The 25,317-nt window shown below is 33.2% G+C and overlaps 2 protein-coding genes and 1 long non-coding RNA gene across 9 annotated transcripts in view; 2 read left to right on the top strand and 1 right to left on the bottom strand.

Annotated features, from left to right (window-relative positions):
- The window catches only part of LOC149031084 (E3 ubiquitin-protein ligase mib1-like), a 207,594-nt gene that overhangs the window by 174,037 nt on the left and 8,240 nt on the right, over positions 1 to 25,317 (top strand). Inside the window, exon 1 of one of the 7 annotated variants that reach the window (XM_089176879.1) lies at positions 5,695 to 5,719. The exons of 2 other annotated variants lie outside the window; for them this stretch is intronic. Coding sequence is in view for 2 of the 5 variants with exons in the window: in XM_089176874.1 (XP_089033000.1) it covers positions 7,077 to 7,081 (5 nt within the window). In the remaining 3 variants the exon portion in view is untranslated. Of the gene's footprint in view, positions 1 to 5,694; positions 5,720 to 6,948; positions 7,157 to 25,317 lie in introns of those variants that run through there. 4 more of the 7 variants (XM_089176874.1, XM_089176880.1, XM_089176877.1 and 1 more) reach the window with 4 other exon arrangements.
- On the bottom strand, positions 9,233 to 22,538 carry LOC149031085 (uncharacterized). The gene is made up of 2 exons (XR_016178082.1): positions 21,581 to 22,538; positions 9,233 to 11,161 (listed from the first exon to the last, which is right to left on the bottom strand). It is a non-coding gene; the product is annotated as an uncharacterized LOC149031085 (long non-coding RNA).
- On the top strand, positions 13,140 to 14,331 carry LOC149031086 (uncharacterized). The gene has a single exon (XM_089176881.1). It carries the CDS (start codon positions 13,156 to 13,158, stop codon positions 14,329 to 14,331), a length of 1,176 nt encoding a protein of 391 aa, XP_089033007.1. The 5' UTR covers positions 13,140 to 13,155.

Genomic DNA, 25,317 nt, shown 5'->3' with positions numbered 1-25,317 from the left:
AAGTCAGGTTATTTCCCGGTTAAGTTCTAAGTCTCCTACGATTATCGTCAAGACTGAAGGCACCTGTGTGTTTGAAATTTAAGCTCGATTCAAGGACGCATTTACCAATTAATCGATCTATTTTCTATTCGTTCAATCAATCGTTAAATATAAACAATTTTTTTTTTATGACGTTCAATCGATAGAAATTTTCTTCATAAAAAAATTTACTTCCTTTTCCTTTCGATTTTATTTCTTCGTTTTGTCTTTTTTAGTACCGATACTTAAATAAACCGAAAGGTGTATTTCTGTTAGTATATTTTGTTTCACGAATTACAATGACTCTTCTCAAAGTTTAAAATAAACTTATAAATAATTCAAACTTTGTGTACTAATTTAATTTTTGTTTCTTACTTCGATTTTACTTTATTCTTTTATTACCGGATTCTCGGATAAAGTATTCGTTCATTATCTCCACCCTTCTTTCTTTCTTTCTCGCGAATTACAACGTCGTCTCGGGATTAAAAATAAATTGATAAGGTTTTCACATTTTTATCAATACTTGGATAAATTGGAAGAGTACAAGTTCTCTCTTTTTCTCACTCTTTCTTTCGCAAATTACAACAAAGTTAAATATAAACTTATAAGGACTTCAAATTTTGAACAAACAATTTGTTTTTTTTTTTATTTTGTCCTTTCGTCAATTAAATTTTCTTTCGTTTAAATTTTTCTTGGATTATTTTTTGTTTTTTACCGATACTCGAGTAAATGGAAGAATACTAGCTCTTTCTTTCTCTCTCTCTCTCTCTCTCTCTCTCTCTCTCTCTCCACTTTTCTCTTAAGAATTTTTTTTCTCTTTCTCTCTTTCACTCTCGCGAATTACAACGACATTTCCAGGTTTAAAATAACTCCCACCCGGAGACTATGCATTCGCAAGTTGGCGCGTTCCGGTGAGCCGTGCGAAATGCGAGTCTACGCGTTAATACGTTCACTATTTTTAGGACGTTGTCGTCTTCGTCGTCGTAGTCCTCGTAGTCATTTTCTTCTTCTTCTCCTCTTCTTCTTCTTCTTCTTCTTCTACTTCTACTTCTACTTCGCGTCTTCGTCTTCGTCTTCGTCTTCGTCTTCGTCGTATTCCACTTCGTTTCTTTTTCTTCTCCGTTTGCAACACGCGACTTACGCAAAAAAAAAAGTGACTCATAAAAGAAATAAAAGTATTTCGAAATTACCATCGATCCTTCTTCTTATATTTCTGACTTAGAATTAATTGAACCAAATATCCTAAATCTTGAATGATTATCCAGAAATATTTAGAATCAGTTTGATTTTCATAGAAGATTGTTTCTCAGAACAAGAAAATGAGAATGTATTCACAGTTTATGGCAACTTGCCTATCTATAAATCTTTAATTTATTTGAAAATTCAAGTTACGAATAAGTGATGAAAAATCATAATGAGTCCTATCAAAATATGTATTTATTGATTTAAAATCATTAAAAATCTATGTATTGCATAAATTCATATAAAAGTTAAAGGAATGAAGATATGAAATGTCAGGTATTTATTATACAATTATCAAAATTAATTAAATATAGATATATGTAATAAACCTTTCACACATAAACAAAAATTCTAAAATATGAGCAAGAAAAACATATAAACTTTTCCTCTCGTTTGATATTCAAACAAATGTGATGTTTAGTGTTCAAAATTAAATAAATTCGTGTCTAAATATTTCTTCTTTCAACCAATGGTACCTTACCCCGACTTTCGTTGTGTAAAAATTCTCTAAAGTAGGAAAAAAAAAAAAAGAAAAAATATAAAAAAAGAAAAAGGTACTAACTTTCTCTCTTGTTTTAAAGACCTCGAGTAAAATATGAGAATGGAATGAACAAAAAGCCTTAAGAATAAGTAGCAGGGGTTCTTAAGTTTGTACTGTCTGAGGAAAAAAAAACTCGTGGCAAAAGAAGAAGAAGAAAAAGAAGAGAAAGGAAAGAAAGGAGGAGAATAAAAGTAAAAAAGAAATTTACAAAAAAATAAAAAATAAAAAACAACAAAATAAAAGAAAGAAAGAAAGAAGAAAGTAAAAAAAAAAAAAAAGAAGTAAAAAGAAAGTAGTGGGATGAAAAGGTTGCGGTGTTACGAGCTAATTACCATTGTTGATTCAGAACCGCGAGATGGAAACCTCACGAGCAGTCGTTCAAGTGCCACGACTTTTCCGCTTTCGCGCTTCTTTTCGCTTCGAGTTGGTCGACGACTTCTCTCTCTCTCTCTCTCTCTCTCTCTCTCTCTCTCTCTCTCTCTTCTTTTTCTACTTTTTTTTTTCCTTCAGTCGAGAGAGAACTGTTTGATTTATTAAACACAATCTACAGACGAATACCAGATTTGGTAGGTAAGTAAGCGTAAGTTGTAACACTTTTCTTCTTCTTTTTTATTTTAAATCCTATTTTTCGTTAATTTAAAAATTTATTTCCTATGGTTTTTTATTATTTTTTGTATTTATCTTTTTGTTATATGTTTTTCTTTTTCTCTCTCTATGAAAAACAAAAGAAAGAGAACTAAAAAAATATGTCAGAGAGAAGAGAATTTTCCAACGTAGAAAATTACCTGGAATTTTTACCCTTTCAGCTAATAAAAGCTAATTATCTCAAAATTCTCTTCCGTTTAATTAAATTCATTTTCTTGATACAAAAGCGTTCTCTTTTCTATATATATATATATATATATACACATACGCATTTATTTTATATGAACACATATATATATACATTTAGACATTTACAAATATAATATACATATTAAACGTAGGTTGAGTCACGTATAAAGATTCTTTGAAATCCTTAAAACGCTAGGAGGGAGAGTCATATCGTGAAAAATCCAAAAGACGACGAGAGAGTAACTCGTACGAGAGAATATCAAAAGAAAGGTGGAAACATCTTGTCGGCATACACTTTGCTTACCAAGAGTATGTAGAAGGAAACGGTTAGAAAAAAGTTGGTGAGGGCTTCAGAGAAAGAGAGAGAGAGAGAATTGGGTGGGGGACTGACGACCAGGAGTTTAGGAATGGGAATATAGGGGGTTGAAGTCGGAGAGAAAGCGTTTCCACGAGAAAAGCTGTGATTCTAGAAAGCGGAAAGGAAAACATAACATATAAAGGGAACACGCGAAGTAAGCCACTTTTCAGGCGCCTCTAGGAAGCTAGGAAAATTCTCCCTCTCTCTTTTTCCCCGTTCGTATTTTGTATATACAAGTTTGTTCGTTTGTTTGTTTGTTTGTTGTTTGTTTGTGTGTATGTTTGTGTGTATGTTTTATGTGTTTATGTTAGTGCGTGAGCATAGACCGAAACGTAGTCGCACGCCTATATGAGCTACCACCCGTCTTTTTGTCTCCTGACAAATCTTTGGAACTTTATTTCGAGCTTTCTATCTCTTTCTTACTTTCTATACAACTAAAGAAACATTTCAGTTCCCCAAGAAGAAGAAGAAGAAGAAGAGGAGTAGGAGTAAGAAAAAAAAAATAAAAAGGAGGAAGAAGAAAAAGAAAAGAGGGCGGGTTAATGCTATTTGTCTCGCGGTTGCTCTCCGAAGGGGTAGGAGAGATCGTTCAAATTCCTCAAGGCGAAGAAAAAGCAATACGAAAACTCTTCCTAAATCCGGGAAGCCCCCCTTTTCTCTTTCTATTCTCTCTCTTTTTTTGTTGTTTTGTTTTTTCCTTACTCCGTTTTCTATCCCTCATTCGTACTTTTCGATACGCGAATTCTTTCTCTTTTCACCGGTTACAATCGTTGCTGCTCGTCCTTTGCTTTCACGTTTTCCCCATTTCCGATCAACGCTATACTTACCGACGAATAGAAAAAAAGTAGAACAAAGAGATAGAGGAAAAATAATAAATTAAATTCAAAGAGAATGATCTAATGTTTGAACAATTGTTTTTTTATAAATTTATTTACTTGCATCATACACTTTACGATCCGTTAACATTTTATTTGCTAATGTTCTTTCTTTGATGATACAAAAAAATGTAAAAACCTTTACTTATATATTTTTAGATATTACTTTAGATCGAATTAGCATCCCTTATTCGATTTGTTCAATTATAAATTGATTTATTTTTTAGATTTCTGTAAATCTTTATTTTTTATAAAAACAAAAACAAATATTTCAATCCTCTATTCACGTGTACTCATAAATATTATTTCAAACAATTAATATTTTTAAATATTAAATTATCCAAAATTGTTTATTGTCTTAATTTTTGTTTTCGTTGCAATAAAACAATTGCCATACGTTTCCATGTCTTATAAATTCTGCACGGAAAAAAATGAATAATTTAAAAATCGAGAAATATACCATTAATATTTATTTATTATCTTCTCTTATTCGAAGTATCCAATCAGTAATCGTTTGGTACTTATTATAACATTGTTCAAAAAGTGTTTTTAATCTTAAAACATCGAAACGGCTGAAAGCAGAAATCAAGTTGCAATTTCAATTAACGATCTACCCCAAAACCCCCCGAAGAGCACCCAGGGCGACGCGTATCTCTCGATAAAGCTTCATAAAATCGTTCATAAAATTTACCGACGTGGATTTGCTTTTTTTTCCTATCTCTCTCCTCTCTCTTCTTTCTCTCCTGTTCCCTCTTTTTCTTTCCAATTTTTTCCCCTTTTTTCTCTTTTTTTTTTTATATTCCTGGAGAACTGCCAACAACGAGCTTGGAAGAGCTCGTGAAACTAATGACGTGCCGGATTCGAAACACCAAGTTATTATGGCCATTAAAATCTTTGTTGCAATTGCGTTCGAAAGTTTCTCTTCGAGGACTATTTCTACCTCTCTCTCTCTCTCACACTCTCGTACAGGAAAAACTGTTTTGTCGTTACAAAAAAGTTAGAGAGAGAGAGAGAGAGAAAGACACAAATGACAAAAAAAAATATAGACATAAACGTGTCTTGTGTCATTAAAAAATTTGAAATCGTGCTTTTTTTAAAATCTCCTTGACTGTATACACACACATACATAGATGCACAGATATTCGTGGTTCCGTTCGAATACGTTTTCTCATACGCTTAATTTACGGTTTATAAAGTACAAAAATAGTCCTGCTAATGAAATATAATTGATATCGTGCAAAAAGTACACACCCTCTCTCTGTATGTGTACGTATATGTGTGTTATAATTATTTCTAAAGAAAGAGAGAGAGTATGGCAACGTTATTCATATTGTAAATATCGATTAAATCTTTAATTGATTATATAATTAATCACTTTATCAAAACTAATTTGTCAAACACCACTGACGTATACACACATACATATACTTCTACGTTCCTCTTTCCCATTTATATAGTGTTTCAATTTTAAGAAATGTTTGTTTTATGAATATTATATATAATATATTAGTGATTATTCGTTATAAGATTTGTTAAAATTAATTTTAAAAGTAATGGGATAAGGAGAAGTAGGAATTATGTAAGTAACCTTATAAAATTGACAAAATAATAGATAGTATAAATTTATTCGATAACTCCTTGTAGTGTGTCAACAAAGCGTGATTTTTGAAAGTAGAACGAACCGCATATAGTATAGATATACATAAACATATTATGTATAATAAAAGAACGTGACTCTTCAAACTTTCTCACATATTACGCGTTACCCTTAAGAAGGAAACAACTCGTTCCAGTTCTCCGATGAAACATCTTTCGTATATTGGAAAATATATTCTGCGAAATATCTTGCAAGTAAGTATAACACATATACATACAAACACACACGCACACATGGCACATATGTATTTTGTACGATAGGGAATGAGAAAACGTAAGGGAGTAAACACCAAGTGAAAATTCCATTTTTCGTATCTACATTATCCTAAAGGATAAGAAGTATCTAACCGATAAAGATTCTCTATCTCTATCTTACTTGTTATTTTTATTTTTATTTTTTGGACGATGAAATAGCGCAAATAGAAAGTCGAGATTTTCTAACGAAACGGCGCCTTAGTGAAATTAAAATAGTACGTCTCAATATAGCCAGGATTATTTTGTAAGTAGGTATTTTAAGGACTTATTTAACGTCGTCGTCGTCCTCGCACCTCTTCTTGTAATCCAACTGATAACGTGAGAACCACCGCGTGTTATGCAAAAAGGATTATCGTATCTCTAACTTTCTTTATTTATTTCTTTTCATTTCTTTTTTTTTTTTTTTGCTTTTCTCGTCTTTCTTAAACTTTTTATTTTTCCAACATTTTCTTTCCTCGCATTCCCCAATCTATTTTCACTACATTAAAAACATTCTTTCTTTATTTTTTCGGAAATTTTATTTTGCGATACGTAAAAAGGAAGAAGAAAAAAAAACGAAGCAAACCTTATTTCACATTTGGCAAACTGATCAAAGAAAGAAAAGAAAAGAAAAAACATTTTTACGCTAAATCGTTTGACTCTCGTTGTAAATTTTGGTCATTTCAAGTTAAAAAGTTGTAGCGTTTTTTTAGCTTATTTTTAAAATTATAACGTTGAAATATTGTAACAATTCTTTATAAAATTGTTATAAATAAATAAGTAATAATAATATATATAATATATTTATATATTATAATAATAATATCATTATATATAATATTATTATATATTTATATTTATTATATATTATTATATTATATATATATAATAATATTATTATAATAATATATATAACATATATATTAATCATATGATATACTTAATTTAATATTTATTAATTTAATATTTTGTGATTTTAAATTATTACAAACAAGAATTAAAAATAGAATTATAACGAAATCCCCTCCCCCATATATTTTGTATTTTTGTCTCGTGAAATGTTAGTGAAGTGTTATTATAATCAAAGAATATCCTTCGAAATTTATTCGAGAGATTTTCGAAAAGGAAAACGGAAATTAGTGGGAGTGTATTAGCCAAAAGATAGATAGAGGAATGAATCGTTATAAATTCGAAAGCAGTTCGGGAATTCGCGTAGTCATCTTGAACGATCTGAACAGTCGCGCGCAAAAGAATTGTGAAACGATGCCGGTACGGAAAAAACAACTTGGATCCTTTCCCATCTTTTTCTAAGAGTCGAATGACGTAAGATATTGGCGGTGGTGCAACTTAAATGATGAACATTTTTCCCGTTTGAAATGACATAAGTGTCCGATCTTAGTTAGTGCACTGGTTTTTGTTTCACCGTCGACTATTAAATCCCAATTATAAATGAAAAAATAAAACTAAAAATTAAATTCAAGACAATAGGAAGCACACGGATGTTTCATTTCATTATTTTTTAAATAAAATTATACATTTATTTGGAATAATTATGTTAGAAAATTATTAATGTTACTTCGTTCATTGTTTTATTTTAAATTTATTAACTTTTCACTTAATAATATTTATTATATTTGATATACAAATTAAATTAATTTAATATTTTAAATCATCGCTAATTAATAACAGTTTTGCATTACTTGGACCGGATTTATTAATCGATTTATTTTTCTCTTCGTATCGTTTTAACAAAAATGTGTTTTAATTTTTTTTTTATGCCAAATATATTTTCCTAATTCTCTGAAAGCAAAAAATTTATATTTATAATAACGAATTATATTTTAACAAATTGCCATCGTTTTATTTGCATTTCTCGATTTGATCGTAAATTATAGAATTTGTGCCTTTTCGTGAAACGTTTGCATACTTTAAACACGAATATTCGTTTTTAATAAAAAAAAAAATAAATAAATTTTGCTTTAACGAACATAGGATACAAACACGTATATCAACTTCCATAAAATCGTCAAAGGCCAATATTCTTTTTGATTTTACACAGTTTGAACCTTTCAAATCGTTCTAAACGTTTTTCTGATACGTCCCTCTCGTCAATTTTTTATTTTATTTTTTTTTATTAAATGGTAACTCGAAAGTACAGTCTCGATTAAACAAATACCTACCTACATTCTATATTGATATTCTATTTCCTCGATAAAAGAAAGAGAGAAAAGGCAAAACTATAATTTCAGGATTTATTCGTATTGATTTATCTGACAGATGGAAGAAAAAATTGAAACAAAATATAGAACAGTTTTTCGAAGCGTAGAAAATTTCAAAATTTTTATATAAATATGTATACAACCTATATTACGCGTAGGAATAAAAATATATTTAATTTACACAGACAAATTTTATGATCTTAAATAGCATAAATCTTTTTTCGAAATGCTACACACGTGTTATGTTATCGTTTTAAATATTTTCTCTTTCTCTTTATTTTTTATTTCTTCTTTTTTTTGTAACTATTTATTTTTAATAAAATATTCACTGCCCAAGTAAAACATTTCCAACCAAGAGTTGGAAAATATCAGCCATTTTCTAGATGGGTCCTTAAAAATAACAGAACTCGTAAAATTCCTATACACCAGCATATACTAATACCAAGCTTGTTTTAGTTAGGACATCAACTCGAAGTCTATTTTGAAAGGCAAAATTTTCCCTCGCGTCTTATCATTTTTCTTCCCAAAGATATCGTTAAGAAAAAAACAAAAATAACAAATTAGTATAGTTTTCAAAGACTTTCATCATTGCATTTTGGAGTTTATGAGGAAACAGAAGATATAAAAAAAGATAATAGGAAATCAGCTTTGATTAAAAAAAGAACCTTAAAGAGTCGAAACAATTCCAAATGAAATTAAAAAAAAATTGTCATCTTTATTTGTAATATATAATAATCGACCAGAAAAAGAAAACAAACTCCTCGGTCACATTAGAATTACTTCAAATCGAATCAAAAAAAGGAATAGCATTCGATATCATTCTGTGAAAACTCGCAGCTGTGACTCTTTTTCTCCTCCCACAGGATCTGTTCGTATCTCCATTCCGCAGTGATTTTGATTGGTCGAGATAGAAAAAAAGGGAAAAAATAAAAAGAAAGAAAGAAAGAGAAAAAGGAGAGGGTATATCTAACGAACGAACGTCTTTTGCAATAACTTTTGAAAAGTCTTACTGCGACTCGGAATTAATACATTTTTTTTTAGGACAAACTCAGCCGCTACCCCTCTTTCTAACCCCCAACCACCAACTTTTATTTCTTTCTCTCCGCACAGTCGTGGACGGGTATTGAACGCATAAATTACGTGAGCTTCAGTCGAAAGTGGTGCGTTTGAAGTGCTTTCTTGTCGCGCCCTTTTCCCCTTCTATTTCTTCTTCTTCTTCTTCTTCTTCTTCTTCTTCTTCCTCTTCTTCTTGCTCCTTCTCTTTCTCCAACCACCCAACCATTATCTTTTCCTTTCCATACCCCTTCAACCCTCATTCCGCGAAGTAGGTACGCGGCAGCAACGTTCCTTCGACACTCAGGACACACCGTCGACGTTCCGAACGTTCGTTCCACTTCCACGGGAATCCAAACTCATCTCCCCCTTCTCATCCCTCCCTTCACCCCCTTCCCCTCTCCCGCTTCCACCCTAGTCGGATGGAATTAGTTGGTAGTTGTGATTTAGTTTTCCTACGGTTCACTAACCCTAACCTCTCTACCTACCACCCTCTTCATTCTCCTCATTTCCACATCCCTCCCTCTTCATCCCTCTCCTCCTCCTCCTCCTCCTTCACCTCGCTACCTTCCTGACAAGCCCCTCTGCTGACTGGCGTTGCGGCAACGGCCACCTAACCCCTTCGACGTTATCCCTGAGGAATTTCAATTTTCGTCACGACGAGGAGACCGAGCTCTCTCGCGAACAAGGATGCGAAATAACCATCCCTATTTCTCTCTCTCTCTCTCTCTCTCTCTCTCTTTCTTTCAGTATCTATCTGTCTATCTGTCTTTCTCTTTCTCTTTCTCTAGTGAACATCAGCAACCCTTGGAACAGCTCGTGAAATCGGAGACGAGCAAAGCGTTACTCGAGTCGATGTCTGACAACTCGAAAATTGTAATAAAAGTCGGAATTCTCGGTTCCTCCTTTCTATTCTAACGGACCATGATCGATATCCTTGAATTCTACTTTCTAGGAAATTTTATTAATCAACGATACTTTCTGAACAACGAAAATGTTGCTCTCGACTGTAAAAATATTTGCTATTCAATATTTTATATAAAAGATTCCATTTTTTTTTTGGATTCATTTTTCTTTTATTTCTTTTTCTTTTACTTCAGATTTTTGTAAATTTAATTTAGTGATGCGTGCTCTCGCATGGTAAATTTGATTTACACCGCTGTGAAAAAGAAAAAAGAAAACAAACAAACGAATTATTTCACATGGTTTTGGATAGCTTTCGTTGTTTATTTGTTGAAATGTTTCGGTGTTCCACATTAGGAACGGTTTCAGTTTAGGTACAGTTATCCCAAGTGTGTTGTCATGTAAAATTACACGCAGCCACTTGTGACTGTTACATTAAATTACACAAAGGGTTGTAATACGAAGTTACCAGAGATGGTTATATTATGTTTACAAAAATATTTATGTAATTGTAAATGTATTCTTTTTCAGTAGAACAAAATCCAATAAAAATCGAACTATATAATTATTCTGTAATTGACAGAGTTCACTTTCGGATAAGATTAAATAGATATTACAGTTTGAAACAATTTAATAACAAAATTACTTATAATACGAAGAGATACACGTGAGTACATAATATATTCAATATAATATTGAAATTAATTTGAACACATTTTTTATTGGAATAACAATATATGCCATATTTTGATTATTAAACTTAACATTCGTGTAAATTAAATTAAATATGTATTACAATATTGAAAATAATTGATTTAATTAAATACTAGCAATACGAAGAATATAAGATAATACATATTATTTGAAGTAATATTACCTATACATTTCAAAGGAATTTTTTAATTTTTTTTAGGAAAAAAGTGTTTTAAACAAAGAAAGAAATATACAACTAAGTAATTGTCGGAGTTCACAATCGTGTAAATTTTAATAGGTATTATAGTTGGAAACTTTGTCTCGCTTTGAATCGATTCAAACCTTTCTTTCGTTGTCAGTGGGAGTGTCAGAGGTATGCCGGAAATTACGTCACGATGGCCAACCGTTTCTCATAGTTTCAGCATATCGTTCTATCTCTCTTTCTCTTTTATCCATTTCCTCCTTCTCTTCCTCCTCCTCCTCTCTTCTTCCTCTTTCCTTCCTTCCTAATCGATCAAGCGACGATCGGCTCGATCTAGTTCATCGGAATTTAAATGTGGATATTTCGAGCACTGCCAATGTCGAACCAACTCTCTCTTTCTCTCTCCCTCTTTCTTTTTCTATCTTTTTCTACATCCCTTCCACCCTCCTTTCATTCTCAACTGCATACGTAAGAGTGCATCGAACGATCATGATGTTTGCACGAATGCAACTTCTATAATCGAGTGCAGCTGTAGACGATAAAGATCGATATATACGAGTTGTTTCAAAATATGTAGGCATAACTTCGAAGATGTAGTTTCAATGTTCTAAAATAAAAATGGTTAAAAAAAAAAAAAAAAAAAGAGGTATGACCTTGTTTCCGCATTATAATCATTTTTTTATTATACGCGTGTATTCTCGTAATATTCGTAGAAACTTTTCGAATTGTTTAGCTTCAAATTTTAATACACGAAACGTCTTATCGTATAAATCTTTTCGTTACTTTCAAAATATCCCAGGTGTTGTTTGAATTTGTTAACAACTCGAAATAAGAAGCTTACTTGTAAATAGTTGTAACAAGAGAGAAGTCGGTAAAGTTATATGAATTACTGGAAGACAAATAACAGTTATCATTTGGAAACGATGATTATATACACGAACTTTTGTTCTTATTTTAAAGTACCGAAACCATTCCTAAAATTGTAGCTTACACATTTTGAAATATCCTGTATATATATATATATATATACGTACGTATTTCAATATCACTAAACATTTACCCAGTTACCTAGATTTTATACCAGAAATAAAAATACCCTAGATAAATAAGTTGAAAAAATATTTAATAGAATGAAGTGGATAAATCAATGAGTTTACAGATAAGAGAGCAGAGATCTTTTCTATACATCTACTATACACATCTGTATCTACCACCTACGTAATCGAGAAAACACACACACACATCCATAAACACATACTGTTTGAAGCATGGTAAACAAGAAAGAGTCGTCGAAAGAAATCGATCGTGCAAACTTCGAGATCGAGAAAAAAGAGGAGGCGCAAAGAAGAAAATATCCGGTGGTTGAGGATAAGGGTAAAAAGGGATAGCCAAATATTAGGGATCGGAGTTTGGGTTGGGCACAGGACGAAGGATGAGATCGTTCGTTCGTGTGTGAGTGTGTAAAAGGAGTTTGAGTGTTGGATAGAGAGAGGGAGGGGATTTGGGGTGGAGGACAGTGGGGGTTAGAAAATCTATCGCGTTTCGTCGTAAAGTAGATGCGCTTCCGGAATTCGATGATCGATATGTTAGGCCCGACGTGGACCATATCTGCTTAGATGTATTATCTTGATCCCTTGGAAAACCTGTCTAAACCTGCTAGGGCTAGTAGATAAAACCTACACTTGCGCTGCATACTAATTTAAGGAACATCTGTTTCTACTTTTTCACGCCGAACATAAAATTTGGAATTTTAAACAATCCCCCACTGCACCGTGAGAACACCAATGAGAATCCCCTAACTTATGAAAAACGCCCTTCTTCTAGAACATTCCTTGTTCCGATTTCCCTTAAAAGGGGCCCCTTCGACATCCGAAACTCTCTCTTCTATCTTGGCCGTTACGCTTGTAAGTCGTTTTGTATCCGAACGTAAACCTGTTGTAAATAAAAGTTATTCTTTCCAAAACTTGGAAATCCTTGTTTTTAATACAATCACAAGAATTCAATAGGCCGAATTCTTACGTTATCCGGAAATCAACGCGAAATTAACTTCACGTGAACATTTCCGCGTAACAATTTGGTGGCAGCGGTACGGGATTTCCAAAGGAAAGAATCAGCGACTTGAGGGTCCTGAAGAAGATAAAGTTCGGCAAGTCAACCCGAGGGCACTTGAGAAAGCAAACGACGCATCAATTGTACAGTAAGTACAAGTTTTTATTAACCCAAATACTGATATAGACGTGTCTAATATCCCTACTGACGAGTCGGTAGTTAAGTATTTGAGAGATTATTACTGAAAAAAAAAATAATAATTAATAAATAAATATAAAATGGCTAAGAGTATGGAAGTAGCAGAAATACAAAAATTCTCCGAAATCGTATCGGAAAGAATGAATCAGATGGGTGAACTTATAATGCAGCTACAGAGTAAAATAACCGCGATGGATAAAGAAATGAAAAGCATGTCGAAGAAATCAGCTCTGCCGGAACAGAAAATAGAATCGGTAGATAATATAGACGATAAGGAAAATATAACGGAAGACGAGGAAGAAAGTTGCGTTAGTATTAATAGTCGAGGCAGTAATATTCGAAGTCTAATGGAGCATTTGAACTTTATAAACGAATTCGACGGAAAAACTACGTCAGTCGAAGGATTTATTTCAGAAATAAAAGGTGTATTAGCTATACTTACCGAAAATGAAAGAAAACTATTCGTTAAATTAGTCCGGACAAATAAAATAATTGGCGAAGCCAGAAGTATGCTAGATGGGTGTGATATCCGCACCGTAGATGAATTCATTGAAACTCTCCGCCTATATTTCGGGGAGGTAAAAACCCTTTCAAGCTGTAGAATAGATAGGAATAAATGTATACAAGGAAGAGACACGGTATTAGCTTACAATAGAAGATTTACAGCAGCCCATCTAGACGTAAGGAGAGCAATTATTAACGACTCTTCTTTATCAGCATCACATAAAAAGATTAGCTTATCGGACGAGGACAAACAAGGACTAGCAGAATATATTTGCGGATTAAATCAATATATAAGAATTGCAGTACGGGCTTGTAGACCTGAAATATTAAAAAAGGCACAGAATATGGCATTAGATATAGAACGAGAGGAAAAAGCGTCGCAATTAGCTCACAGTCAAGCCAACCGATATTCAATACCACAAAATAATAGGAATTACAACCCAAGTATGAATCGTAATCCTTTCTTAGACAAAGCTAAACAGCATTTACCACCGCGGAATTTTAACATACCAAATACACAACAGACCCCGAAGAATTCGCACAATCAGATTAAATGTTTCAAATGCGGGAGTACGCAACATCTCGCTAACGAGTGCCCGAAACGAAATTTTTACATAACAGACCTCGATCGGGCCCCGCCCGACAGCATAGAATCTACCTCGCAAGAGATAGAGCAAACCCAGGAGCCGAACTCAGAATTAGAATCGGAAGAGATTATCGAAGATTTTTGGCCGATACCGGAGCCTCAGTGAATATAATAAAAAATTCAGCAGCCAAGTCTTTACCACTACGAGAAAAACGCAATGAAATCACGGGAATAAACCCAGAACCCGTTATTACAAATCACGAAGCATTATTAAAAACAAACGGAAACTTTCACATATTTATCGTTGTAAAAGATGATTTTCCTTTAGATAGTGATGGAATCCTCGGACGCCCATTTTTAGCACAAGAAAACGCACTTGTTGACGTTAAAAATCGCGCAATAATCTTCAGAGGGAGAAAGGTACAAAAACGTTCTGTATATCACGCGAAAACAAGTGAGGATAGGTTAGAAATCTTAAGGCAAAATACGCGTCTCGAACACATACAGTCCCTTAACGAACAGCAAGCAATATGGAATATAATATCGAAATTTTCGGATGTATTCGCGCTACCGGGAGATCCATTACCATGTACGAATTTAACTTCCCATACTATTGAGACTACAGATAAAAAGATAATAAATCAAAAACAGTACCGCTATCCTCATTGTCACCAGACTGAGGTAGAAACTCAAATAAAAGAGATGCTGGATAAACAAATAATTCAAGAGAGTTCGTCACCATGGAACGCACCACTTTGGGTGGTACCCAAAAAAACCGACGCAAGCGGTAAAAGGAAGTGGAGAATTGTCATAGATTTTAGAAAGCTTAACGAATTAACTAGGCAAGATGCCTATCCGATTCCTAATATTGAAGAAATCCTCGAACAATTAGGACGAGCACGATATTTTTCCGCGTTTGATCTAGCAAGCGGATTTCATCAGATCCCGTTAGAAGAAAAAAGTCGAGAGAAAACTGCATTTTCTACGAATCAAGGACATTTTGAATATTTAAGAATGCCATTCGGATTAAAAAATGCCCCTGCTACATTTCAGAGAATGATGGACCAAGCCTTGAGAGGTTTGATAGGGACAGTTTGTTTTGTATATTTAGACGATGTTGTAATTTACGGAAGCTCTTTAGAAGAACATAATGAAAAACTCGAAATTTTATTACAAAGAATTAGAGATGTCCAATTAAAGTTACAACCAGACAAATGCGAATATTTAAGACCAGAATTACAATATCTGGGTCATTTAATATCTTCTGAAGGAGTAAAACCTAATCCGGAGAAATGCCGAGCCGTAAAAGAATTTCCGCAACCTCGAAATGCGAAACAAATAAAACAATTTCTAGGATTGGCCGGATATTATCGTCGATTCATTAAAGATTTTAGCAAAATTGTCAGACCATTAAACAGATTGCTTCAAAAGAATGTAGATTTTGTATTTGGGAAAGAAGAAGAGAATGCTTTTAATACATTAAAAAATGAGCTATGCTCTGATAAAATATTACAATACCCGGATTTTTCAAAGGAATTCATACTTACGACAGACGCCAGCAACGACGCGATAGGCTCGATCTTATCACAGGGAGAAGTAGGAAGAGATTTGCCATGCGCATACGCCAGTAGAACATTAAACAGCGCCGAACGTAATTATTCAACTACGGAAAAGGAACTGTTAGCAATAGTCTGGAGTATCAAACATTTTAGACCATATTTATTGGGACGAAAATTTAAAATAATAACAGATCACCAACCGCTTCAATGGTTAATGAAGAATCGAGACCCTTCATCGCGATTGATGAGATGGAGAATAATGCTTGAAGAATACGACTACGAGATAGTATATAAGAAGGGCAAGTTAAACGTAAACGCCGACGCGTTATCGCGTAATCCGATACTAAAAGTCGAGACTTTAGTTAGGAACATTAGGCTCACGGACGAGCCGATGCCCCAAGCATCTGAAAAGGATAAAATAGTGCTGTACGAGCTAGACGATACGGTAAACGGACACGAAGAGGTCCTCTTTCCCGAACCATATGTTTCGGTACTTAAAGTAAAGCCAGGATCAATCACGTTACCTCACGGAAACACGAATACCCACGTATATTTACGACACCTCGAGAGGGTCGCGGGTGAAAATAGGGAATCTATCCTAAAGAAAATAAAAACAAGGTTCAAAGAAGATACCGAAGGAACAATATTTATACACGATGCAAATTTAATATTACCTGATAAAGAGGATATAGGAAGAATTTTGAAGGAAAACCATGACTCTCCTGTAGGTGGACATCGAGGTGTCCACAAAACCTATTTAAGAATTATGAACCAATATTATTGGAAAGGAATGCTCCAAGATATAAAAGAATACGTAGGGCACTGCGAAATTTGCCAAAGGACAAAAGCTAATCGTAGGCCAACAAAAATGCCAATGGTAATTACAGACACGCCAACTACCTTTAACGAAAAAATCGCCATGGACATTGTAGGACCATTAAAAGAGACACAAAAGGGAAATAAATACATTTTAACGTTGCAATGTTTACTTACAAAATATTGTTGGGCATGGCCCCTAACTAGTTACACCGCAGAAAATTGTGCAGCCGCATTCTTAAAGCATTACGTATGTATTTATGGAACTCCAAAGAAAATATTAACAGATAATGCACAAAATTTTACATCCAAATTCATGAAAGAGTTTGAGAAACGATTAGGGATCCAACATATAAGAACTACAGCTATACACCCCGAGAGCAATGGTAGTCTTGAAAGAAGTCACCAAATGCTAAAAGATTATTTAAAAAGTTATTGCAACAAACAACAGGATAAGTGGGATGATTTTGTCGAATTTGCAACTTATAATTATAATACTTCTTTCCATGAGTCCACAGGGTATACACCATACGAACTAGTATTCGGAGCACCACCAAACCCAATAAGTAGTCACGCAAACGAGTTCAAAAACACATATGAAAACTACATTCAGGAACTTGGAACTCATCTAAAGGAAATGCGTAACAATGCACGAGAAGCATTGAAGGAGGCAAAGAGGACTTCCAAAGAAAGATACGACCGATTTGCCCGTCCTAACGTTTACAGACAAGGAGACATGGTTTGGTTGAAACGAGAAAAAAGAGATAAAAATACCGGTCTCAATGTCCCTTTTGAAGGACCTTATGAAGTGCTTGATGTACCGAGTGACGTCAATATATTAATAAATGTTAAAGGGAAACCCTTACTTGTACATTGTAATCGGTGCAAATTCGCTAATACCAATTTGTTGCAGGAATGCTGTTAACCATAATATTGATGAGCCTGTTGCCAGGCCAATCATCCAGCAACTTACAGGAGAAGAGGCCTCCATACTATATCCATACGTTCACTACACTACCCGCAGTCTACTTGGAACAACTAGGCGAGGTTCGCCTTTATCATTCTACGTGGACTCTGCTCGCATACGTCGACCTCAACGATCTCGAGGCCCATGAGCGTCACCTTATCCGAGGAACGACACTTGTTTTAAGAACCTGTAAAGACTGTCTACAGAAAACGTCTATCCGCAACCTGCAGCATCAGCTATTAATGGCTAAGGACAGTCGCGAGCGACTATTCTCTTCCATTGGACACCAAATAACAAGTACAAGGCGCCGACGAGGTTTACTCGACCCGCTCGGCGAGATATGTAAAATCTTATTTGGCACTATGAGTGCCAGCGACGCGCAATATTATAATAACGAAATAGATTTAGTACATAAGGATAGCAAGCGTAACGCGGAATTATTCAAAAATCAAACCCAATTAGTGAAGATATCCTTAGAAAAAACCAACGAAATGTTAATAGACTATAAAAATAAGTTAAAGGTCATAGAGGAAAATTTTAGCACTCTTTCCAAGCAGAACGCAAACAGTAGAGAAACTGAACAAATATTTAGTCATGTATTTGATTTAGAAATAGCAACCACCGAGTATATACGAACCTTAGACTTACTCCACCAGGCAATCATAAATGCTAGAAGGGGTGACATTTCTCCACAGTTAATTGAACCGGCGCTCTTAAAAAACGTCTTATTGCAAATTAGATCAAAGGAAGGCTCCGATCGCTTACCGATAGAAATCAACGATAATAATTACTTTGAATATCTAACCGTTAGTGAAATAAGCATAGCGTCTATCAAAAATAGACTACTGTATCACATAAAAGTCCCCATCATGGAAAAAGATATATTTAAAGCAACTAAACTAGTAGTCATACCTGGTAGAAGTAAGGAAGGACGGTTCATCTATATAGACAATCAATATGAATACATTTTAACAAACTTAGCAAGAACTGTAATCACACCCATAGACAAGGAATACCTAAAAGATTGTAAAACATTAGAGGGTAAATATATTTGTAAAAGAAAAGCAGCCAAGTTTCTCACAAATATGCAAGGTGCATGTCTAAAATCAACTATAAATTCTGTAGATTACGTAGACGCCTCCAAATGCACACCTCACATGCTTGTCATAAACTCACTCACATTCATTGCCTTATCAAATGGCCGGTCTTGGGTTGCTATACCGCCCACCGAACAAGAAATAAAAATCATTTGTAATAATTTATTATACAGCACTACTATAAGAGAACCATGCATATTATCTATGAGACCTGGTTGCACTGCGGCAACAGATACAGCAATATTAGACGCGCAAAGTAACACAAACAGCGAAAATCAAGAGAAAATCAAATTAGATATTATTCACTTTAATATGACATCATTACAGGACGATCTTAACAAAATCGATAATGCAACATTATATAGTCTTAAATCCTTAGAATCACCGAAGATAGACACATCCGACTTTAAATTATATGGCAAAAAATTGGACGAACTAGTAAATGAGGCCGAAGTGATAGGTAGTCATATACGAACTCGTACTCTTATAGAAACAGCTTGGTACTGGATGCCTTATGCGGGTTATGGCCTCCTAGCAATCCTCTGTTTGTACATTGGAGTCAAATGCAAAATATTCAAATTATTATCAAGATCAGCAGAACCTTGTACCGTAGTATATAACAACTGTTTCAATTCAGGGGGAAAACACAAGATTTCACAAGACACAGAGTGCTCTATAGCTTTAGAAAGTATTAGGGACATAAGACCAAGTACTTCCGTTCATGTACAATCACCAATGGCGAAAAGAAAGCGTAGTTTCAGATTAGCCATTCCATTATCAGAATTTGATGAAAATTCTATATAAATCTATAATTTTCATTCTTATCGGGGGGGGAGTGTTAGGCCCGACGTGGACCATATCTGCTTAGATGTATTATCTTGATCCCTTGGAAAACCTGTCTAAACCTGCTAGGGCTAGTAGATAAAACCTACACTTGCGCTGCATACTAATTTAAGGAACATCTGTTTCTACTTTTTCACGCCGAACATAAAATTTGGAATTTTAAACAATCCCCCACTGCACCGTGAGAACACCAATGAGAATCCCCTAACTTATGAAAAACGCCCTTCTTCTAGAACATTCCTTGTTCCGATTTCCCTTAAAAGGGGCCCCTTCGACATCCGAAACTCTCTCTTCTATCTTGGCCGTTACGCTTGTAAGTCGTTTTGTATCCGAACGTAAACCTGTTGTAAATAAAAGTTATTCTTTCCAAAACTTGGAAATCCTTGTTTTTAATACAATCACAAGAATTCAATAGGCCGAATTCTTACGTTATCCGGAAATCAACGCGAAATTAACTTCACGTGAACATTTCCGCGTAACAGATAGTCGGAAAGCAGAACCACTAACACTATCAAAAATGTCTACATGTTTGCAACACGTACCCCCATTTTTTTATTTTTTTTTTTTATTTATTTATTACGAGAAATATATATATGTAAGCTGGAAGAATCACTTTTCTCGGAAACACATGCAAACGAACGGACCAAGAGGAAGAAGGAGGAAATCTGAAAGTTTTTCAAACGATCTATCGAATATGGTGGTGGTAATGGTATATCTACACGATCGAAGGAGGAAGATAAATAGTAGTACGACTAGTCGCGTTCGCAAAAGATTCAAACGGTACCCAGCGAAATCCAGAAAGACGATTTATAGGATAAAAGTAACGCTTCGATCTTTTATCTTATTTATCGTCTTTACTATCCTGTCAACATTATCCTATATTTTTTTTCCACATAACTCTCTTTATAAAATTATATTAGCTTTAAAAATTAAACGCCACCCATAAATATATATTTTACTGTAATTTTCTTTTTTATCTTTTTTATCTCCTTCTTACTATTAAATTATTCCGATATTTTTTTACATATGAAATTTATATTATTTTGTAATACTATATTTTTGTATAATTAATTTAATATAATAATATGCAACTCAGATTAGTATTGCAACGCTACTAATTTTTGTTATTTTTTTTTTTTTTTTATTATTTAGAAAAATTATTCCGGAATAAATTATCTGATTCGTAGGAGGAAATTATTATTCTTTATTTAGAAAACGTTTTCAAAGTTATTTAAATTTCCATTTAATTATATTTAAAAAATAGCAATTTGTATTTAAAAACATTCTTTTTCATTCTCAAAATAATATTATGCTAAAAGAAGGAGAATTAATTCAAAAGAGGGATGTAAAATATCTCTTTTCTTTTTCTTTTTCTTTTTCTTTTTTGTAAATTTAAAATAAATAATTTTCTTTTATAAAAATAATCGTGAAACTCGAGATGCACACGCATTTTCTAATATTTCAACGCGGGTAAAAGATCTTTCAATCTTTTTTCAAAGTTGAATTTCAAAATAAAGAAGATAAAAAGGAAATGGAAGATGAACAACGATCATTCGAAATCTACGATCAAGAAAGAAAAAAAAAGGAAAAGAAGAGAGAGAGAGAGAGAGAAGGAGATAGAACGAAGTCAAGCGTAAAAAATGTACGTGAAGATCTTACGAATTTTCTCTGTTCCTTTTATCTAAATATATCCTTCGTGAAAAATTCTTATAAAGAAACCAAAAAGAAAAGATCTCATCATATAATAGTACAAAGATGTCGATCGTTCAAGAAGAAATGTATATTATAAGCATAAGTGATTATCATAATGCGTACGCGTTTACTGTTAGCCATGAATCAGAACGAGAACGCACGGATATTTATCTAAATAAATCTGGATTAAATAAAGAGTGTTTTAGATAAATACAATACATATGTGCATTCATGTTATCTGTGTATGTATATTCATCTATAAACATATGTCGATCGAATAGAAGGATCAATAATATCAATAAAGAGTTTGTACGTATTGCAAAACACTTTAAAGACGGATAGAAGAAACGTTTTGAAGAAGATGTTGATTAAAGAAAAAGATTCTCGTTTAAAGAAGAGATATTTACTTGGAGAAATATTTCATCTTATCTTAAGACTCACCTAACGTTTCTTCTTCTTTTCTTTCTCTTTGAATAACGCGTAGAAATCGAAGTAGATAACATTAAGATCCCAAGTCTCTGGTTGAAGATGAAACGAAATTTGAACGTTTGATCGTGATGAAAGTAGAAGTACTATGATCTCGATCAAAAACTGCTACGATCATCTCATCATTTTCTTTCTTTCTTTCTCTCTCTCTCTCTCTCTCTCTCTCTCTCTCTCTTTCTTTCTTTCTTTCTCTGCTTAGAACACTTGCACTCGAAAAAAAAAAATATGCTTACGTATTTACATGCATATAGAAATATGAATACATAAGACACGTGTTGTATGAATCGATATAAATAAATAAACTATAACGACGATTATTATGAATAACGCGAATTAATTCGAATGTCTCTCTCTTTCTCTCTCTTTCTGTCGATCGGATCGAAAGGAAGAAAATAAAATGAAATGAAAAATAAAACAAAGAAAAATATCAATCTCTAACGCAATTCGCATCGATTTCTCTCGCAGTGTAAATCGCTTAGTGTCAATTATATTTAGCATGTTGGCACGTGATCATCTCACTGACTCACCACGGAACACCAGAACCATTCTCTTTCTCTTTTCATGATCGTTTAAAGAAAGAAAAAGAGAGAATTAGATGGCAAAAAGGGGAAGGAGGGAATGCTATGAAAAGAGATGGAAAGATCACGCACGAATCCGCTCGATGAATGCTTCGAGCGACTGTCATTGACTCACTAAATGTTCTCTCGACATAAACTCACGACTGCGTAACACCGAGGAGTGACCGAGGCCATGATCGATCTTCCTCGATCCTCATCTGTGATTTTATTTTACCGATATGTCGTCTCTTTATACCCAGTTATTTTTTTCTCACTATTATTTTTTTTTTTTAATCCAATAGTTTTTCTTTGTGTCACTAATATTTTCTTTTCCTTCTATTTTCCTCTACAATTATAATAATAATGAATTTTTTTTAATTTTTTTTTTATAATATCGAAATGATATTATAAATACAATCTCGGATTAAAAATAATGCGAAAAAAGTATTATGTGTAAAATTATTTTATTCTATATATTTTAAAACCATTATTTCATAAAGTGTGTTTGTAATTTAAATAATTTTTTTTTTCTATAATATCGTAACATTTGTGTATCGAAATGATATTATGAATATAATCTCGGATTAAAAGTAATGTGAAAAAAGGATTATATAGAATTATTTTTGAAACTATTATTTTGATTTTAACGCGTGGAATATAATGTTGGTATCGATAATTAATTGAAACTTCAAATATTTATTGATTTTTAAAGAAGAAGCAGACATACACATTAAAGAGACGATTTTACTTGGCGTTATAATTACTTGAAGATTCCCATCTTGCGATAGGAATACTCGCGCACGAGTGCTCCTGTTTGTTATTTACTTGGAGTTTCGAGATAGCAGCTAATGATCCGAATCCTAGGAACCTCGAGGCTATGGGCGACCGTCGTTACGTTCAAACTTTGATCGCACATCCTTCGATACCTCGTATCCTCCGGGTACCCCTTTGATGCCTTCAAAATATACACATTTCGCTTCATTCAAGATAGAATTAAGTAACAATGATGTTCACCAAAACGGATAATAACGTAAAATCCAATACAAATACAATCGATAGAATATAATTAATATAAAAAACAACATTCATTTTTCTACCCTATTAAATATGCTATTGAATTGATCAGAAAGTTTGTACCGATCGATTTATTAAATATAAATGCATTTTTAGTCTTGAATTTTCTATTCAAAATTGGCGAAAATTTTTCGTTCAATGTTATACAAAAAATAATATCTAATTTTTGGTTTATTTTAACACTTTTTTTTGTCTTATTACCACAACTGCATAAAAACCAAATTGACTGTCGTAAAATTTGAAATGTCCTCAAGTATTTGTTAATTATATTACGAATTAATTCTAACGTATAAAAGAAAAAATAAATGTATTTTAATTAAATTAGATAAAAGAAATTGAACTTGAACGTTATAAAAATTCAAATAAATATATCATAGATGTTAATCGTTCGATAATGAGATAATAACCTGTCCTATCTCGGCAACGTGACCAAAGGGTGGAAAAAGGGTTGATAGCAGGGGATGAGAAAGGTGGAATAGGAGGAAAAGGAAGAAGAGGAGGTGGTGGGAATGCAAACAAATTGCTAATTGTAAGATAATCGATTTATTGTTATTAACGCAATAATGGCAACATTGGAACTACCCGTTTGCATATTCATGTCGGAAAAGTTGGCTATATCTACGCACGACTAGCTTCTGTGCAAGCCCTTCAACCCTTCACTATCCACCCTTTTGAAAGGTAGGGATGTGGTTTGGAGAGTACGATGACAACGACAACGAGGACACGTCGTTGCTATAAGAACAGAATGCAAAAACCCATGTTGTCGTTATGACGCCTACGAAAAAGAAATCCACGAAGAGAAGAGAAGCCTTCAACGTCATCCCCCCCTCAACCCCTCTAACCGACTGGTTTCCCTTTTACCATGAGCCTTGGCCATATACGTGGCTATATTCGCGTCGTAAAGATTTTATGGAGTCGGAGTAATGTTTCTGACTACGTTGTAATCGGAAGGAAACGATGCCCGTGTTGAGACAAGAATAATGCATCGTAATGTCGCGATAAAGAATTCAATTAAATTGTAAGAAGAATAAGGAAAGAAAATAGGCAGCTTTTGTGTTTTAAGTATACACAGACATATACTATTAATCGAAAATTTGAATACACCCAATGATGAATTTAACACTTGAAAGGTTTAATAATAATTTTTATAAAAATTATTATGTATGTAAGATATATTTAAATCTCCAATGATTAAATTTAAATTTAAATTTAGTATAAATATATATATATATATATTATTCATTTTCTTTCACAAAAAATTACGATGAAAAGAAACATATATAGCTTCTAAATAAATAATATAATAATTAAATATGAAAGGCACAATATTTCTTTAATCAAAGATGAAAACAAACCCTATAAGAAAATATTGGTAAATTAGTAATTATCATCTATTGTATTATATCTCATCTATTATATACCTAAGGGGATATTTAAGGTTTAATCATTGTTCCCAAAAGACACAGGCAGTCTTCCTAATCGCATGTCACGAACGGATAGCGTATACATTCATGTGAGGTAACACGTGCATAGTAGTATGTCAAGCTGCGTCGTGGCTCAGCAGTGTTCCTTTGGTCTCCAGGAGGAGGCCTTGTCAAAAGACAGCTGTCTCTCATCGTAGGAAACCTCAGGGATACAGAATCTCTCCATGGGGTCCATATAACAGGGCCGTAATTAGAAATGACGATTCTGTTCTCTTCTCTTCTTCCCTTTGATTTCATCAACATTTTGTTGCACAAATTCATTCGTCGATTTAATTTTCCTTCGAGATTAATTTGTATGTGTTTTTTCTTTTTACTAGGTTAAATAATAAATAAATAATATTCTTTAAATAATAAGTTAAATATAATTATTTACAATTATAATTGTGGTGAATTCAAAGAGAATTTTATTTTGTAAATTTAAAGTCAATCATTCGTGCAAGGTTGTAACACGTTTACTTCAATTACATGATATCTACAAATTATTTAGGTAATTTTATTATTCAATTTTACTTATTAATTTTTTAAATTTATATTTTTCAATATTTCGTTCATTAAAATAATAATGTTACGAACGTTT

Source organism: Polistes dominula, unplaced genomic scaffold, assembly GCF_049000335.1.
Source record: "Polistes dominula isolate Pdom_NZ unplaced genomic scaffold, Pdom_raw_medaka contig_12, whole genome shotgun sequence".
NCBI lineage: Eukaryota > Metazoa > Arthropoda > Insecta > Hymenoptera > Vespidae > Polistes > Polistes dominula.
This window is presented reverse-complemented; position numbering and strand designations above follow the sequence as displayed.